This window comes from Coptis chinensis, chromosome 1 (genome assembly GCF_015680905.1).
Source record: "Coptis chinensis isolate HL-2020 chromosome 1, ASM1568090v1, whole genome shotgun sequence".
NCBI lineage: Eukaryota > Viridiplantae > Streptophyta > Magnoliopsida > Ranunculales > Ranunculaceae > Coptis > Coptis chinensis.
The window spans coordinates 5,568,284-5,588,670 of NC_141456.1; the positions used below are offsets into that span (position 1 = coordinate 5,568,284).

Genomic DNA, 20,387 nt, shown 5'->3' on the forward strand with positions numbered 1-20,387 from the left:
ATGGAGAGAAGCTACTAGGATGGTGTTAGGCGTAATGTATATATGGGTGGGCATGAACTAAATACCGAGTTAGTTGATGGCGAGAAGGCAAACATGACAGAATTAGTTGAGTGGATCACAAAACATGTTGACTGCAATTGTAACCCTATATTGGAGATTACCTAGAATGAAAGAGGAAATCTAAGGCAGCTAGTTTCTGATGATGATTTGAAGTATATGTGGGTTCATACAAAAGCTGATAGAAGTAGATATACTGATTTGTATGTGAAAATTACTGAGGTTGAGGAATTGTCGAGTAGTAGTGATGATGAGGAAGAAGTAAATGACGATAAGGAAGAAGTGAGTGATGATGATGTTGTAATTGTAGGAGGGAAACCATGCAAGAAGGGGATTGAATTTGATCTCGATGAGTGGCCAACTGTGGAAGAAGTTAATAGGATTGTGGGCTTTACAAGTGGTTCATGTAAAGGTAGAAAACTTTTAGAATACAATATTGATGGTAGTGGGTCTCAGCCCCAGACTTTAAGTGTTGAATCACTTGGAGGGGACCATTTGGGTGGGGTGGAAACCTAACCTAGTTAGTCTACTAAAGGAATACCAGAAAGCTCTAAGTCCCAAAGCAGCTCTAAAACAGAATCAAAATAAAAGTAAGGCAAACTATACTTTCCAAGCCTCTTCTTCTCAAGTTGCAGGTACGTTTTCATTTATTGGGCTTACTTCCGAGCTTATTTTTCATTTCTTCTTCTTACATATTTAATTGCCCCTTATTAATTAGATGAAGTTATTGATGACTACTTTAACTTGGATTTTCTCAACTTTGGAGTGGATGACCATGCTGCTGATACTGCTAATGTGACCATTGATAATGGTATATTAATAGATTGGTTTTAATTTCATATGTGACATTTTTCTATTACAGTGTCTAATTACATTGGTTTTAATTTCATAATTTTCATATGTAGATGAAGCACAAACTGGTGGAGCACATACAGAAGGGGGTAGATTAAATGTGGACCAAATTGATGCAGAAGAGGCTTACCATAGTGAGTTCTCATCATATGAAGAATACATACCTGATGCAGTAGAGAGTGATAGTAAAGAAGAACAATTGGTTGAAGAAAACTTGAGAGGAAATGATAATGTTGTAGATGAAAGGGATGTTGGTAGAATAAATGAGGTATTGGAGAGAACATACAACATACTAACTGATGAAGGAGTGGTTGGGGTTCCACAATATTTGAAGTTAGAGGTTGTGTAGTGCTGGAAAGATAGGTATGAGTGTAGGGATTATGTCAGACTTTATGCTATTAGTAATAAGTTTGTTGCTGAATACACAAGAAATTATAGTAATAAGATTGAATGTAAATGCAAGGCTGATGGCTGTCCCTGGATGATTTATGTGAGGGTGTTACCAAATAAACATACAATGAAGTGTATGAAGTTGGTGAACACACATATATGTGAGTCTGATAGGGAAGACAATAATCCAATAGCAAATGCAGGCTGGATAGCAACCAGACTTGAGAAAGAAATGAGGCTTCATCATAGGGTATACACACCTAATGATGTTATGGTGGAAATTATGGATAAGTATCAGGTTAGGATTAAGTATTGGCAAGTTTGGCATGCAAATAACATGGCAATGGAGAAGATTCATGGTTGTTATGATACTTCTTATGCAAAATTATCTGAGTTGTGTAGGCAGCTTTTGCAAGCTAACCCATGAAGTGTTGCAAAGCACTCTAGACATAAAAATTTCCATAGTTTTATGACTGTGTGTATTGCATTCAAGGCTAGTCTATATGGTTTTGTGCAAGGTTGTAGGCCTATGATAGGACTTGATGGTTGTTTCTTGAAGGGAAAATATGGAGGTGTCTGCCTATCTATTATTGCATTAGATGGTAACAATGGATTGTTCCCTGTTGCTTTTTATTTGTGTATTGCTGAAAATATAGAGACACCCTCAGAAGTTGACTATTATCTCTGACAGGCATAAAGGATTATGTTCTGCAGTTGCAACTGTTTTCCCTTATTGTAATCAGAGGTATTGTTTCAAACACATGGTCAAGAACATGAAAACTAAGTACATAGGAGTTGAGCTTGAAGCCTGGAGTGCTGCCAAAACATATTCAGAGTCAGAGTTTGCAAAACTGATGGATGAGCTGGAAAAGCTTGACAGTGGAGCAAAAGACTATTTGATGGGTGAAGACCCAAGGTTGTGGGCAAGATCATACTTTGATGAAGTGTGTAAGTCTGATCATTTGTCTAACAACTTTTCAGAAGCATGGAATAGTCGTATATTGATGGTTAGGGACAAACCCATTGTCAAAATGATTTTACAAGCGATGATCTTGCAAATAAAGTTATTATATGACTAGAAAGAGAAATGTGAGCCATGGAATGATAATGATTTAGTGTCAAGGGTTAAGAATATTATTATTGACCTTCGCAACAAAATTGGAAATTTGAATGTGAGTGGTTCAGCAATTGAAGGCACATTTTTAGTGACTAATGTCTTTACTGGAAAATGGTGGAATGTGGACTTAAAGAGACACACATGTGATTGTCATGAATGGCAAGTCACTGGCATTCCTTGCCTTCATGTTGTAGCTGTCATTAAACCAAAGAGACAACCATGGATTGAGTAAGATCATTGAATTTCTATTTCTGTGAATCATTTCTGTCTGTCTTTCTGCGAATCATTTATGTCCTGTCTTTCTGTGAATCATTTATGTCTTTCTGTTAATCATTTATGTCCTGTCTTTATGTGAATCATTTATGTCTGTCTGTGAATCATTTATGTCTGTCTTTCTGCGAATCATTTATGTATGTCTTTCTGTGAAGGGGTCATTTATATCTTCTTCTTTCTGCGAGTCATTTATGTGAATCATTTTTGTCTTTATGTGAATCATTATACCTCCATTTCTGTGAATCATTTGTGAATCCAAACCTAACAGATTGCTCTCTTCTTGAACATTAGTTGTGTCTATAAAAAAATGACATTCCCAATTGACAAACATGAAAAAATCAATCAAATAAGAATAAGTAATTAAATAAGCAGTCTTCTTACCTCTTATTAATTGCTTTATTCTTTTTCTTCTTCTTCTTATTCTTAGTGATTCAAAAAGGAGAAATTGGTAGGATGAAAAAAAGACGGTAAGCAATTGATTTGGGGGTTTATTTTTTCTGTTGAGAAGACAAAAACTACTGATTGAATTGATTTGATTTGATAAGAACAAATTTGTTTGACAGAGGGAACGTGGGTAACGAAGATCTTCTCTCTGACTCTTGTTTTGATTGGGAAAAGAGAGTATGGAAAAAGGGTTTTATCTATTTTGGATTAGGAACAATTCAGTTCGGCAAAAAAGGGCGTAGAATTCCTTTTTTCTGCCGAATTATCGCAAAATCTGATGTGTCAGTCTCAGAGGAAAAAGGGGGGCTGACGTGGGTGCCTGGGAGCATTCTCAACTACTCAATACTAATGGTCTTTGGCTAGCCATTTGGCCCGCCCTATGGCCGAACTTGCTACATAGATAGCTAATGACTCAAACACTTAAAGTCCACTTGAATAAATAATATATGTATATTGATAGCTAATAATTCATTACATACTTTGTTTGAAGAGTTTATGTTTTTCTATTTTTTTTAGGAGATTGCAATCAAAATATTATACACACACAATACTTGTATAGATGAAAAAATTATGATTAAGTTAACATTTCCGTGAAAATTGGAGGTTCTTTAAATATGTATGATGAACATGAATAATTGCTAAAATGAACCAAAATTATACATAACCACTCTTAGGTTGTTTGAAATGACCGTGAATTGACCCTTCCTCAACGATAAGCACTACTGTCTTTTTATCGTGGTCAAGCATTTTACATCCTCTTCCTCTGTGATTTCCGTCTTAATCAAGCAATTAATCACGGATGGTAAAGCTATAAAATATATGACTATCATTTTAATAAAAGTGTGATCAGACTCTGTACATTTTAGTAGCAACTGAAGTCCTTACCTACATATAACCAAATCCCAATAAAATTACAATAAAAATTAGGTGTCAAAATAGAAATGTCCAAATTGCATCAACAGGTACCTACTAACCAAATTGCATCTCTGTGATTACATCAACAAGTTCTCACTTAACCAAATAAATATTGTTAGTGATAGAAATAACTTAAGCTTAAATGATTTCATAAAACACCAATCACCATATAAGACGAAACATCTAAAATGGTCTGCCCCATTAGGTGGTAAATGCTAGGATGCATTTATCTTCTAATCGCTTATTCGAGCACATCATTTTTACCCCCCACACCCAAAAAAAAAAAAACTGAGCCCTTTTTAATGGTTGTGCAATTAATCACAGGGCTTACAGTAAGAGTGGCAAAGCGGCAAAAAGCAGATCCACTGGCATTAGTACCAGCGTACTCATCATATGGACATACCTGGTGGTAGATTTCACAAGTGATGCCCTTCTTTTCGTCACACCATCGCTGTACACAGCTCCTATGAGCATACTGAATAAAACAATATTAGAATCCACATAATTCAACTGCATGAAGATATTTACATTACCCTTTTACGGATTAACATTATTATCCGTAAAGTCACCGCAGCTTTCATCATCTGTTGTTGTTCAAAGCATGGTTCACCTATTTATGAATTTAGTGCTCACCATAGAATTTAATCACGATAAATATGGTACATAATATGGTACACGACTCAACATGTGAAATACATAGCAAAATCTGAAGACATGGTGCACATTTTTTAATATGCAAGTGTAGCAATAAGAGTCGTCACAGACCCACAATCTTAGTTCTAAAATTGGGAAGAGTAACGGGAAGAAACACAAAAAGAACAAAACTATTCAGCTAATCACTCATAATAAGAATTCCACCAAAACATGCCAACATAATACACATCATACATGGCTGAATCGTTGCTTGACAACCAAATCCACAAAATGTAATCTTCAATTTCAAGCCGCTCGATCACATCAAGGAGTTGCAGGGATAAGTGTAGCAGGATGCCTGGTAACAGTAGCCAGAATGTTAGCATAACCCACGAGCCTAACCAAACTTTCCTCATCCTCAGCCTCAGCCACCCATACATGAGTTGCCATGTGTGACAACATTTGAGCCATGACTGCCTCCAATGAACTTGTGACCTTGCATGTCAAGGGTGCATTGTGTCCCCTATGCATGCTCCTTCCCATGCCGATAGTCAGGCTTGTGAGGCTACTAAAGAATCCAATAACACAAAAAGAACAAAACTATTCAGCTAATCACTCATAATAAGAATTCCACCAAAACATGCCAACATAATACACATCATACATGGCTGAATCGTTGCTTGACAACCAAATCCACAAAATGTAATCTTCAATTTCAAGCCGCTCGATCACATCAAGGAGTTGCAGGGATAAGTGTAGCAGGATGCCTGGTAACAGTAGCCAGAATGTTAGCATAACCCACGAGCCTAACCAAACTTTCCTCATCCTCAGCCTCAGCCACCCATACATGAGTTGCCATGTGTGACAACATTTGAGCCATGACTGCCTCCAATGAACTTGTGACCTTGCATGTCAAGGGTGCATTGTGTCCCCTATGCATGCTCCTTCCCATGCCGATAGTCAGGCTTGTGAGGCTACTAAAGAATCCAATACTCCTACAGCCACCAAATCCCTAAATTACAATAGCTCGCTCATTTCAGAAATCACACACACACACGCACAAACCAAAAATAAATAAATAAAATAAAATAAACAAATAAAAAATCAGTCCCCTAAACAATGGAGTAGCACATGCCCAAGCAAAGAAAAACTCTTTGAACCTACCAAATTTTGCAAATCCTTATGTTGGGTTTTGTATTGGGAGCGAGAAGTGAGTCTAAAGCTATTTGGTGGAAAGTGGGCGAGAAGGTTAGTTGTAGGTTTGTAGCATGCAGTGTGGAAGTCCAAATCTGAAAAAATTCTTAGCGTAGAATCAGTAGTATGAAAATTGAGAAAAAGCAAAAAACATCTAAACGTATATATATAGGCACGCACACAATTTAGTCGTTCCAAGTAATGTAATGGAGAAACAATTTACCTCCAACAGACATAAGCAATGCCGCGAGAGTAATGCAAGAACTCCAAATCCATAATTTCCAGCTCTTGATTCCATAACCACAGGATGTACACCTGGTCCATCCGAACTAACCACTGCATAACTGTCACACCCCGAATTTCGACAGAATTCGAAATTACATTATTTGTTCCCGACTCTTCGATCTCCGAGGTGTGACGCACTCTCCACTCCCAAAAACCCATAAATAGTTTAAAATATGCGGACAATTAAAAACCAATAAAATTTTTTAACTTAAACAACAGTCCTCTTCATTTCAAAAATTTCCAAATAAGATTAGGTTACAAATCTCTTTTCAATAACTCCTTATTTAAAATTACAAATGAAAGTACAAATACATTGTCTAGACTGAAAATCTATATCACCTTTAGGGAAAACAAAATACATCCTGAGATGCAATGCTAACACAAACCACACGCAGCAGCCAATCTTCTTCATCACTAAACCTGTCAAGACTTATCAACTATGTTCATTTAATGAACACACCCGATAAGCAAACATGCAAATCGGGTCAGCATTATAAACAATGCCGTGTGTGAGTAGTCCTAAAATACAACATATAATATACATATATATATACACAATCCATAATGGCAGTTAGTTCCTCCACCGAGGCCTTTAACTTTCAACGACTAATACAACATCCTTAAGTACAATAATCTAGGCGGTGTAGTTCCTCCACCGGAGGCCTTTTAACTTCCCACTAACCACACAACAAACTATACGCGATAATAAATAAGGCATTTAGTTCCTCCACGGTAAATTTAGGTTATAACTAAACTACTAACCAGCCAAACATATACAATCATCTATCTAGAGATATATTATTTACCAACATATTACCATAATTATATTAGTTTAGACTTTCTTTGTGTGTCCCTAAAATCACGTCAGATCTATGTTTTACCTAGTTTCCCTGGCTACCACAATCGCTACCCAACGCCCGACATGTACATCCACATGCCTCCCTTTACATAATGAGCCACTACGCCATGTAACCACCACGAAAGGGATGCCGCGACACCGTAAATCCTCACACGGAAGCCAAATCTATGTAAGCACCGCCACTATTCGGCATAAAATATTATGCATCATCGTTCTATTTTTGCTTAACGGAATATATCAAGCCACTATTCGCCACGATTGCCCAACACATGGGTCAATCACATCTTATATATACACCCAACACATGGGTCAATCATATCACATAAGCCCACACAAGGCAAATCTCATGAGTTGTGGTAGTCGTTCCTGTAGATTTTCGCTATTCGTAATTTATTCAGGTGTCATACGTTTATGACTCATAAGCATTTCTACTATACCACGTGCAGGTCAATTACCTTATTGCACTAAGCCACAATACATAGAAATATCTCAGTTACCTCATAACCATTTTCATTCTTTCACGTGCCAATATATTATTGCACTACACCACACTCCCGTGGGCAAATATTCACCAATACTATATTAGCATCTCACATATAAAATAATGGAGTGTATATACATTTTTCCATGATATTGCAGTAATATAACTATCTCAACATATTATATTATGTCACAATGCTTCAACGTATCACATACATTTTTATTATAACGTATTAGGAATATAATATCTCCTAACATCTCAATATCGTCACGTGTCAAAAATACATAACATCAAGGTCAAATCTTTCTTAGATATTGACAACCACATATATACTAGCTTCCACAGCATTTTATTATTATATGTGTCCATATAATATACACATAAAACGTATCACAAATAAACAGTCCACAGTCCACAATCAAAGCCCAATATATATATATATGCTTTACACACTACTCACGTCAAATCTAAATTAGATAATGACAAACCAAGTTATATAATATCGACAACATTTTATTTCTATATTTATCCATATAGTCCAATATGTGAAAAACTATAAAAGTCAACATTCACAGTCAACGGTCAAATGTCAAAGTCAACGGTCGACGGTCAAAGCCAAAGTCAACACATCATGGTCAAAGTCAAAGTCAACACATCATGGTCAAAGTCAACACACCCACTAGTAGAAAAAAGGGCTTTTGTGACTGTTTTAAAATGTTATTTGTGATCGTTTCATTCAAACGGTCACAAATGGCAGAAAATGGCTTTTGTGACTGTTTTGAAATGCTTTTTGTGAATCTCGGATCTAGAACCGTCACAAATCCTTTTTTTTTAGAAAAAATTTGTGTATTGAAGATTATTTGTGACTATTCTCCCAAAATAGTTAAGCCCATACGTGCCACCAGAAGAAAAAAGAAATCCCATCTAAAATAATCCCAACACTAAACACACTTAGAAAAAAAAAATAAAAAATACTAGACAGTTCCAAATGAGCCAACTTTCTCCTTCTAACCATTTTTTTTTTCTTTTTGTTTTTTTGCTCTTTCTCCTTCTTTCTCTCATCTCAACAAGGTAAGTAAAGGAAAGTTTTCATTTCAAGCACCGATTTTTTTTAGGGTTTTATTTGACAAAATTGGGAGGACTAAAGTCCGAGAACAGTGCCCCAAGGAGACTTAGATTCGTGAAAAGGAAGAGTATTGGGAGAGAACGAAAACGCTAAGGGTGATAATAAAAGGAAAAACTTTAAGAAGAGAGAAGTTGATAATGGTGGCACTACAGCGCGTCTTTGAATCTGAAAAAGTTCTTCTTAGGCACCAAGATGTGAATGGAAAGAAAGATGCCCAAGGCTTGCTCAATAATGTTATTGAAGAGACTGCAAGTTGGCTGAGACCAGGAAGAGCAAAGTCAAGTCCTTGGTGGGTGCTTTTGAAACTGTTATTTCTCTCCAAGAAAGTAAACCTTCTGCTACCAGTTCTGGATGACTTGGATATTGAATGTGCTTGTGATGTTGTAACATAAATGAAGATAGTTCAGTTGAAGTGTGGAAACATTGTATTCAGGAATTGAAGTACATTCTTGTTTCTAAGTCTTCTTCCTTGCGGTATGTTTTCCTTGTTTCATTTTCTTGGGGTTTTTTATTTTAGTGTAACCTCAACTTACCTTACAAATTACACTAATCTGAGTTTGCATATTAAATTAAAAAGTTGGTTTAAATTTTGATTTTGTTTTCTTTGTTGATCAGGCATTCAGACTGCAACTAAGTCCTTCCTTTTTTTTTTTTTTTTTTTTTTTTTTAAGTCTTGTTTGTTGGATACTGTATAAATGTATAAACTCAATTAAGTTGGAGTCCTGAACGTTACCTTTTCTTCTTAGGATTCCCCGGTTGAAAATCAAGTTCTGAAATTCGTAAGGCAACTATAATGACTCGCATAAATCACAAAAAATCTTTGCACACAACTTTTTAAGTAAAAGCACTATGAGCCAACAACAACAGATTACAATAATTGTACATCTAAATGCTCCATAATAATTAAAGTAACAGTAATTCATCATTAACAAATGAGAAACACACGCCATATAGAATCACACAAGATTCACTAATACAAACTAGAAATAACATCCAAACAACTTTAAAGCTAGGCGGAGCATACTTCTCTAAATGTAGTCCTCCAAGTAGTCCTCTCGACATCTTGGATCTTTTCATCTCTCCTTGATTGCACAAAACCTTCAGAACCCGTGAGCCGAAATGAGTTTGTGAACATTGATCTCATAATCTTCTGTAAAAAGACCAAGATAGAGAAAACAAGACTTCAAGTGGGAGGGTAAATCAGTGTAACTCAAAGCTAAAATTTATCGACATGGATTTGAATCTTTACTTACCTGCCAATTCGCCACTAACAAATACTTTGGCCCAACTCCCAAGCGTGATGTGTGTTAGAGTTCTTGGAGTGGGAAAGGGATTACAAGATTTGTTTCACTTCTCCAAACTCGATTCTGCCATTACAAGATTGTTTTCTTGCTCCTTTTTTCTTCTCATCACTGCTTTCATAATCATTATATATTATTTATTATATTAAATATGTTTGGCTTTGGTTAGTTCATTGTAGCGATGTTATAACTTGAATAGTTGACAGTGCTGTAATTTGACTTCTCATATGCAAGGCTAAGATTATCGAGTACAAGTATTAACTCAAAAGTAAACATTCGACTAATATTATACAAGATGTCGATTATCTTAATTATGTACTAAAAAATCAATTATCTATTTTGATTGCCAATGACATTTTTAATATTCTCGAACCATGATTGGAAGGCCTTCGCCTCTTCAAGATACACTCCCTCGAGGATGATCGCCGAAACGAAATTGTTGTTGTGTGTTTTTTTGGGGATTTTTCTTTTACTATCTTGTAGTCGGTTATTTTGGAGATTCTATTCCTTCTACAACCAAATTAAGCGGAATCTTTTCCTAGAGCCGAAGCGGTCTAATTGTTCTATTTTTTATTAGGGGCTTATGAAGCTTAGTAGTTCTCGTTGATCGGGAACCCAAAGACAGTAGTGAAAGGTGGAAATCATCGATTCCTCACTCTTCTTCGGTTATAATTTTGATCTCGAAGTGACTCCAATCATATCCCACTTAACCTTGTAACATCGTAAACCGGAACCCGCTTAATCGTCCATCTTTTCTTGACTCTCTTAATGTTCCCGAGTCTCCCTTCCCTCCACACTTACCATTGAGTGAAAATAAAACCGAACCATATATGTCTAGAAGTTCTATATTTCCGAAAGTGCGATACACCAACCTCCCTCTGTTTTAGGCGGCGCTTATTTGACAAGTGGAAAACTCCAAATATACCGATATGCATCACAAATGAACAATTCAGTTTAGTGAGCAGCGAAGAAGAAATGCAAGGTGCAGTGTCAAGGACGATGGTATAAAATGGAATCATGAGTTTGCTACAATGAAGGCAGACAAAAACTTTGCTACTCTCGAATAGGTTGACTTGCTTTCTTTTTGGGTTCACTTCATAAGTCTTAAACAAAGATCATTTGTGCATGCTCTCGAGATAATATATCTCTCATCTCCTTGGTAGCCCTTAACTTAGCAAATTATGATTACTTGTTGGATCTATTGGGCCCTTCACGTGTACAAAATCTGCTATAGGTTTTATCCAAGGATATGAGTTATTTTGCGATCGAGGAACCACTTAATGTTCATTATTCTCTCAGACCCTTTTTCGTTGAGAATCAATAAAGTTGACTCAATTTGCTTGTCTTGACATTTATTCCGTGTCTTTTTTGTTGAAGCATATTGAAGATTTGACACAAGCAAAGTTCTCTATGGAGCGAGATCTGAATGCCTCAAGAGCCTTAGCAGAATCATTAGCTACTGAAAATTCTTCATCACAGATAGTTATAGCCAACAGGTAATCATAAAGTTATAGTTGATATATTTTGCTACAAACACATCTCGAATTTTTTACCCCCGATCATCCATCGAAATTTCCTCAAGTTTATTTTCCCATAAAGTTATAGTAGATATATTCTGGTATCTTTATATTACTTAATAACATCTGTGGTATATAACTTACAACTTGATTTTCTTGACCTTCCAAATGCGCCAATTATTTTATCTTGTGAACATTTAGTATTATTCATAATGTTTATATTACATTCCTTTGAACTTTAGCACGATTATTTGACGACTTTTGCTAATTTTGTATTGATCAATGAGTCAAGTATAACCACTAAAGTCCGACATGGAAAGTTTCCCCAGAGGAAATCAAGGCCCAGATGGTTAGTATCACAAGTGAGATGTAGAAGGAGCTATACTAAGAGTATTCCCCTCCTTGTTGGGTACTAGGGAGTACTGTGAGTACTGTAACTGTGTTAGAGGTGTACGCTGAGAAATAATGATACGAGTTTGTTGGCTTCTTACTAGAATTTGTTGTGGACTACGCTCAAAACGAATGATAAATAACAAATGATAAATGTATTTGAGTTCATGTGACCACTCCGGTGGGCTGAAATGATTTATTTAAATAAATGTAATTGTTATCTAAGTCTAGCTTGGATTGGTTCAATGAAATTAGTGTTTGTAAATGCTATGTGGAAATTTAATGGATTACGGGTTTGTTAAGACTTTATTTTTGTTAAGGTTGTATTGGGATTCAACAGAGATATAGAGTGCGGAACCAATTCATTGATTTTTTTTCGTTTTTTTTTTGTAAAATCTTTAACCATTTGTCACGGTTTTGTGAAAACAGTTATAGAAGTGTTATTTCTTATGACGGTTTTGGATACAATTTATCACACTTCAAAGAGAAAGCGTCACTTAAAGTTGGTTATATTATGGTGGTTTTCAACTATTTGTGATCTGTTCTTCAAAGAATATTTGTGACGGTTTTGGGGAAAAAAAATGACTCCCCACTCAAATCCACGGTTTTGGAAAAAAAAATTAAAAGACTTTTTCATCACCGCTTTTAACAAAGAATATAAAGCATTTTTCTTGTAGTGACATCATGGTCAAAATCAAAGTCAACCCATCATGGTCAAAGTCAACACATCATGGTCAACGCCAAAATCAACACGCCATGGTCGAAGTCAAACCGTCATTGTCAAAGTCAAACCGTCGTTTCCGCTGTTTCGACAGGTTCAGGTCATAAATACGGTTCATGGCTAAGGTCAAAGGTGCATGGCTCATGGGCTCATGAAAGGTAATGGTTCGGACCCAACAAAGTGAGCCCAAACCTTAGACCCTAAGTCTAAACAAATAAAGACCCACGTAGATCTATTTTAAGTCCAATGGACTGGGTCCATGCAATATTAGAAACGGGCCCAAAAACAGTTAAGTTAAACTGGTCCACAAATACAAATGAAACGGACCCATAGGCTAATATTAGAACTGGTCCCAAACTTAATAAAAATCGGGCCCAAACAAAACTTAATAAACTGGCCCAACTAACAAAACCAAAATAGCCCAAAACCAAAACCGCCTTAAGTTTCCAACTAAGATGAACGAGCCATCGTTCATCTTCTAGCTTATCTCCTCCACCAAAAATCCGGCTACCACCAAAACCGATCGTCCTCCCCTTTCAACACATCGGTTTAACTCAAAATGAAAAACCCAATCACATTAAAGAAAACGAAAACGAAAACCCCAAATCCTACAATCCAACCCTCGCCCAAAACTAGATCTACACAATTTTTACTGCCGCCATTAATGAGTTTTGGGAGCTTCCAATGACCCCCATTCGAACATCAATACCCACACTACACTAACCACTTCAACCCTTTGCCACTCAACCAACCAAAATCGACCAAAAAATGCCCCACCACGATTTGGCCACCGCCATTATCGCTCCAACCAAGCTTTGGTAGCCCCGACATCACGCACTACACAACCCAACAACACCCCCCAAACCTCAACAACCAACATCCAAACCAAAACAAACAATCAAACACATAAAAAAGCGATTTATCGAGGATCGCCTCAAGGCCCGCCATCGATGGACCTTCAAGCTTCAAACTCCCCAACCCGCGATACAACAACAAAGAATAATCTAACTAACAAGACAGATAATCAATACGATTTCTCTGTTTTTGGGCTTTTAGCCGCCATGAACAACCCAAAGAAGAGTTCCGGCGGTTTTAAGCTCGAGTTCAACGGTTTAACACTCCAAAATTCGATTTACCAAATGCAACAAAACTCCAAATAAAACAGAAATTGAATAATAATAACGGACATAAACCTTAGATGATAAAATGTCCAGATACACGGAAAAACCATAAATTCGGTGAAATAGCAAAATAGCTACTCACTTAGATGAATGAACAAATGACGACGAATCCTCCTAAATATTCGTCAAGGCCCAACGCCTCCAAAGAAACCAAAACTCTCCTTTCCATTTTAATTATTCTATTCTCCGGGGAACCCTATTTTCTAAAAAAGTGTTTATATCTTGGGTCCAAACCCAAGCCTCAACAAATCCACTCTGCCCAAAACCGTGCCCACGTGATCCCGAAAATCCAATCCTAATTTTTGAAAATAAATAATTTAATTAATTAATTAAAATAGAAAAATACGTATTTAAAAATACGGGCGTTACAATAACCATCCTGCCCAACCCCAAAGAAAAATTACATGACCACCACTGAAGCGGAATTAAAAAAAGAGGTGTTGGTTACCTTGATGGAAGCGGGATAAGGAGGTAAAGGGTCAGGAGCATGGATATCTTGAGCAAGAATTTTCCCAAGCGAGTCTTGAAGTGGCACTATCACGACTTCTAAGCGTAGAACGACGCTTAATACTATCCCAAGCGTTTCTTGCATTGAAATCATCGGACTATTACTTCCGCCGCAAGAATCCATTATTCCTCAGTTGTTCTTTTAAGTTAAGATAAACAGAATAAATTCTTTAGCTACCCATCGATTACAATATACCAACCAAGGATTAAATACCAATTAATTCTTATAAGAAGCATATTACCAAATTAAATAATACTACTGTGATCATAAAATCAATGTTATCAACACCTGATCTGATGTACATGATCTGTTGGTACAACACTGTTTATGCATGAACGTTGTTTTGTATCTAAAGTTACGTCACAGATCAATTACACAATGCACTGTACAGACAACAATCAGCGTTTGTTTCAATATGAAAAATCAACACTTTAATACAGAAAAGAGGGATTGACTTCACCACACCTGAGTATAGTACAAAATATCATGATATAGGTATTTATCGATATTCAATTTCTGGATATGTATCGTGGATATATCATCTTTTTTGGGGATATTTGACATTATTTCACATGCAAATATCGTGGATATATCTAAAATATCGATAAATATCGTAGATATTGTAGATATTTATTGATATATCATGATAAATTATTTATATTTATTTGAAATATAATTGTAAATATTAAATAAAATTGTTATATACACAAAATATCGTCAAATATCTCAAAATACCCTCAAATATCACAAATATCACAAATATCGTCAAAATATCACCGATATTTACAGTCGTATATATCTCTAAACATATCGTGATATTTATATATCTTTCTCTAAAATCTGGATAGATATCCCCAAATATCGCGATATATCGGAATATTTTGTACTATGCACATGAGTATAGCCTCGGTCATTGGATTCTACACCCTCCAGAATCTTGCCCACGACGGACATTGCCATACGCAGAATTCCAGAAGATCCATGTCACGTCCTACAATGTTCTTAAAACAAAAATAAATCTAAGTTGGAAATAAACGAATCGAGCACTCTTTATCTATATTGGTTTGTTTTTCAGTATCACTCTATCATTTTGAACAATTTATTAGTTTAATTTTGGAAGAAGAAAAGAATAAGAGAGAGAGTTTGAAGGGATGAATTTTTTTTTTTTAGAGTTGGGAGTGTTTTGTAGAATTGAAAAGAGATTTTTATCTATTTTGGGTTATTCCCGAACAATTGAAATCGACAAAAAAAGACGTAATGTTTTTTTTCTTATGAAAAATCTGATGTGTCAGTCTAATAGAAAAAAGGGGAGCTAACGTGTGGGCCGTTGGAAGCATTTTCCACTGGTTAGTATTAATGGTCTTTGATAAGTAAGGACCGTATTGGGTCGAGGAGCCAACTAACACGTGTTTATCCAAGTCTCCATCCTCCTCGTGCACAATACAATCTGGACCCGCATTCAAGTGAGCCCCCACATAGACAACGAACGAAAGTAAACGCCTACCAAAATCAGTAGCCACCTACTTTCTTCGTTCTTCTCTGCCTTTCTTGTCTCTTCAAAACAACACATTCTTTGTTCTCTCCGCCCTTTTGACGGACTTCTCAACACCACTCCACTCTTCTCTCTATTTATTTCCTCATACTCATTTCTCCAAACACCAAAAAAAAAAAAAAAAATAAAAATGGCCTTGCTCACTTCACCATCTCTCACTACCACAACCAACCTCTCTTCCAAAATCCCATCACTACCCTTCTCTTCATCTTCTATCACCCCTTCATTCATATCACGTCCCTCAACTGTTAAATGTTCAGTTGCAGTTGCCCCTTCTTCTGGTATTAAAGTTTCGAAAGAATATAGTTTGAAGGCAATGAAAGCTAGACAGATAGTTGATAGTAGAGGTAATCCAACTGTGGAAGTTGATATTGTTACTGATGGGTTGTATCGATCTGCTGTACCCAGTGGTGCTTCAACTGGGATCTATGAAGCTTTGGAGTTGAGAGATGGTGATAAAACTGTTTATGGTGGTAAAGGTGTTCTTACTGCTGTTAAGAATATTAATGAGATCTTAGCTCCTAAGTTGCTTGGTGTAGATGTTAGGTAATTTTTTTTTCCCATTTATTTATCATAGTAAGCCAATAATAGAGTAGATTGTACACTTGACTTTTTACTGCTTTGAAATATATGTGTTGGTAAGTCTTAGGGCAATGTAAAATGTAGGTATGCATTGTAGTGAAGGAGGTTTGGGATGTCAAACATTAGTATATGCAGGGTATTATTATGGAATGATAATTTTCGATAATGTCATGCATTTAGGATGTTTAGTGAATCTGTCAAACATAAAGGAAAATGCATTTAGTAGCATTTTTAAAATTCTACAATGTCTCCAAAGGTTCTTTTCATGAGAAGGTCTGGGTGTCGTGATTAGGGAAATAGGGACAATATTACGAGAGGTACTCTTTTAAAGGTTGCATTCGTGTTACAATCTATTGTTCAGATGCAATTGAAATTTTAAAAGAGGAGACTCTCTGCATCCTTACTTGTAAATTTGTTGAACAAATACGCAATACATTTGTATCTTGAATGAATAACTATTGATATTACAAGAGGCATATAACGGTTTTTCTGTCAATGAGTAGGGCATAGTTAAGAAAAATTGTGATTTGTGAAGGCACCGAGGCAAACCTTTTGCTTCCTAGCTTATGAAAAACCTATACCACAAATTAAGATATGCTCGTGAAAATTCGACCATGCAATTAAACATACCCTACATATTCAGGCTCCATGGTAGGTTGGTATTGGTTTCTGTAATATATAGGATTCATCCGATTTGTCTAATATAGTTTTCTGTCGTATCTTCTTTCTCTTTTCTTCCCTCAGAAATCAATCGGACATCGATGCCATCATGCTCGAGTTTGATGGGACTCCTAATAAGTCCAAATTTGGGGCTAATGCCCTTCTTGGAGTGTCTCTGAGTGTATGTAGAGCCGGTGCAGGAGCAAAGGAAATACCCCTGTACAAGCACATCCAAGAATTGTCAGGGACAAAGGAGCTTGTGATGCCAGTTCCAGCTTTCAATGTAATTAATGGTGGAAGCCATGCTGGTAATAACTTAGCCATGCAAGAGTTCATGATACTCCCAGTTGGTGCAACTTCATTTGCAGAGGCAATGCGCATGGGTAGCGAAGGTTAGCAACATAACATACTTATTTCTCCAGTTTTATCTACTTTACTGTCATAGTGATATTTGTTTGCAAAGTGCATTCTTTTGTATTGGATGTAGGTGCATGACATTTAACTAAACATTATTGTCAAATGCTGCTTCTGTGAACAGTGTATCACATTTTGAAGGGCATTATCATGGCAAAATATGGTCAAGATGCATGCAATGTTGGAGACGAGGGTGGATTTGCTCCCAATGTTCAGGACAACAGAGAGGGGTTGGTTTTGCTTATAGATGCGATTGAAAAGGCCGGTTACACTGGCAAGGTAAGACTATATATTATCTCTTCCCTTATCTTTTATTTCTTATTATTCTTATGACTAACCATAAAGTAATTGATGCAGATTAAAATTGGAATGGATGTTGCAGCATCAGAATTCCTTACAAAGGATGGCAGATACGACCTTAACTTTAAAAAGCAGCCAAATGATGGGGCTCATGTGCTCACAGCCCAGGAACTACGTGACTTGTACAAAGATTTTGTCAGAGACTTCCCAATTGTATCTATTGAAGATCCTTTTGACCAAGATGACTGGAGTGCATGGGCTTCACTACAGTCTTCAGTTGATATCCAACTTGTTGGAGATGACTTGTTGGTTACAAATCCCAAGAAAATTGCCGAGGCTATCCAGAAAAAGGCTTGCAACGCGTTGTTGTTAAAGGCAAGTGTCAATAACTTGTCCCCTGTTGTTACTCTGCTTTGCATTTGAACAGAGTTCTTAACTTCTTTTCAATAATCTAGAACCTTATAGACTGCTCAGATTGGTATGCTTTACTTTGACATATTTTTCTGTTGTCTCTCATTCAAAATTGAAATGGCACTATGTTTCCTATTAGATAGTCATCTGCGTAGAAATCACATTGTCTAAGATGTAGAACTTTCATTGTTCATTAACTAAATGTTACCATTTTTTGGAAGTTAGGGTCATCAGTTTGGTGGTTTAGTGGTAGTTCTTGGCTTCACTGTCGTTGTAGGTGGCAAAATAGGTTAAGTTGTTCAGGTTGACGATAACCTTGTTCATCGTTCATTAACCGAATGTTACCAGTTTTTGGAAGTTAGGGTCATCAATTTGGTGTACTTCTTTGCTTCACTGTCGTTGTAGGTGGCAAAATAGGTTAAGCTGTTAGGGTTGATGATAACCTTGTCAATGAATTGTAAGGATGACTGGAGTATTTGCAACATGTAAAACTGGACTTTGCACTGTGTGACGTGATTTGTTTAGTTAGTAGACTAATGCCTCTCGAATGAGTGCTCAGTTAATTTGTGAATGTGGCTTAATTAATTGCGGCATGAATTGTGGTGTAGGACACAGTTATAATTTATGAGCAGGTATTTTCTTCATAAATAATAGGAACTGCCTATTCTCATGTTTTTTAATGTCAAAAAATAATAAGTCAGATTGCGAGAAGAATACACAGTTATGTTGTGATAATTAAATTATTTGAAAGTTTTTGTCGGACACGTTAGTTGAATAGAAAGACCATAATAGCATCTCTTGGTGGACAAAACTACAAAGTGAATGGTACAACTAAATTTGGGTATCTGCTACACGTTTCACAATCTTTTCTGCAAAGAGATATTTGGAAGGTGGAGCTTTATTTATTTATTTATTTATTTTATTTGGTTAAGTTGGGTTTTCTGGACAAACATTCTCCATCAGTTCAAGTGCTAATAGACAAAATTTGAAACAGTAAAGTGATTGGAAAGACAGAGACCATTAACACCATTAAGCATAGTTTCATAACTATATTCTCAAGGATCTGTTTCATTCTATGAATTAAGTTGCTCGTGTGTTTCTTGCTTCCCTATGTGACGAGTACCTATTTTGAGTTTATTCCAATTCAAAGGTATCTTCTCCTGCAGGTTAATCAGATTGGCACGGTTACAGAATCCATTCAAGCAAAGACTAGACTCAAAAGCTGCGGGATGGGGTGTGATGGTTAGCCATCGAAGTGGTGAGACAGAGGATAATTTTATTGCAGATCTCTCTCTATTGGCTTGGCAAGCCGGACGAGTTTGAATATGGTTCTCCTTAGCCCGGTAGAAATGTTTTGTAATTTTCTTGAGAATGTTGAGTTGATTTTTTTTTATTTTTTTCTCTTATAGATTAAAACAGGTGCTCCCTCTTGGAGTGAGCGGTTGGCTAAGTATAATCGGGTATTTCTCTCTTTCCTTTCTCTGTAGTTGGTCTGGCTTATCTATGTAAAATATGAAAGTGGCATAGCTTTCCGGTTCTACATAATGCTAGTTATATCTTTTCAGTACTACAGTCAAAGCACAAATACGCTCTTAATGCAACAAGATATTTGGTCATGTATACTCTACTTGTAATCTTATTTAATGATCTCAACTTTGATGCAGCTTTTAGCATTGAAGAGGAGCTTGAAACGCGTTATGCTGGGTGAAGCTTTCGATCTCCATAGAAAATACTGGATCACACCTAAATTTTTTTATCTTAAAAATAATGCATTGAAGCAAATTCACCACAAGGTTGAGAATGGAAACCAATGATTACCTTTCGATCTAAAGCAAGTTTTTCAGACATTAGAAGTTTTTGGGTGCAGCCAACCGGCTTATATAGGATTTTGATGAGGGACCTCTAGGGGTGAGGAAATCATGTTCTTTGAGGTGTTTGAATAATCTTTTCAGGAGGGATGCGAGAGATATTTTATTGACCAGAAGAATCTTGTTTCCATTTGTATTTGTTTTTGGTTAAAATGTAATGGTATAATGTTGAATGTGATATGTGTAGCCTGTATCTGGACCTCAATTCCCTTGTTTTAAACAAAGTTGTTTGTAGTTTCTTGTTTGTGAATTTCTATTGCTGGTCAAGAACAAAATTTAAAAAGTAGTTCTGTAAACATCAGGTAAATGTTTCTTGTTTGATTTGATCTGCACCTCATTTGTCAAATTTTGATTTT

At 36.3% G+C, this 20,387-nt stretch overlaps 1 protein-coding gene, 1 long non-coding RNA gene and 1 pseudogene across 3 annotated transcripts; 2 read left to right on the forward strand and 1 right to left on the reverse strand.

Moving 5' to 3' along the window:
- Positions 1 to 1,426: 1,426 nt before the first annotated feature.
- LOC147521611 (uncharacterized) lies at positions 1,427 to 2,648 on the forward strand. The gene is made up of 4 exons (XM_086566022.1): positions 1,427 to 1,597; positions 1,793 to 1,901; positions 2,014 to 2,306; positions 2,379 to 2,648. Exons 1-4 carry the CDS (start codon positions 1,427 to 1,429, stop codon positions 2,646 to 2,648), a joined length of 843 nt encoding a protein of 280 aa, XP_086422148.1.
- A 2,626-nt stretch (positions 2,649 to 5,274) lies between these two features.
- LOC147521612 (uncharacterized) lies at positions 5,275 to 15,525 on the reverse strand. Its single transcript, XR_015194259.1, has 4 exons — positions 15,139 to 15,525; positions 14,106 to 14,382; positions 6,099 to 6,219; positions 5,275 to 5,676 (listed from the first exon to the last, which is right to left on the reverse strand). It is a non-coding gene; the product is annotated as an uncharacterized LOC147521612 (long non-coding RNA).
- Positions 15,526 to 15,755: 230 nt separating this feature from the next.
- On the forward strand, positions 15,756 to 19,871 carry LOC147521613 (enolase 1, chloroplastic-like; annotated as a pseudogene). The gene is made up of 7 exons (XR_015198672.1): positions 15,756 to 16,342; positions 17,123 to 17,430; positions 17,577 to 17,731; positions 17,810 to 18,127; positions 19,330 to 19,480; positions 19,573 to 19,623; positions 19,737 to 19,871. The product of XR_015198672.1 is annotated as an enolase 1, chloroplastic-like (transcript).
- Positions 19,872 to 20,387: the final 516 nt, after the last annotated feature.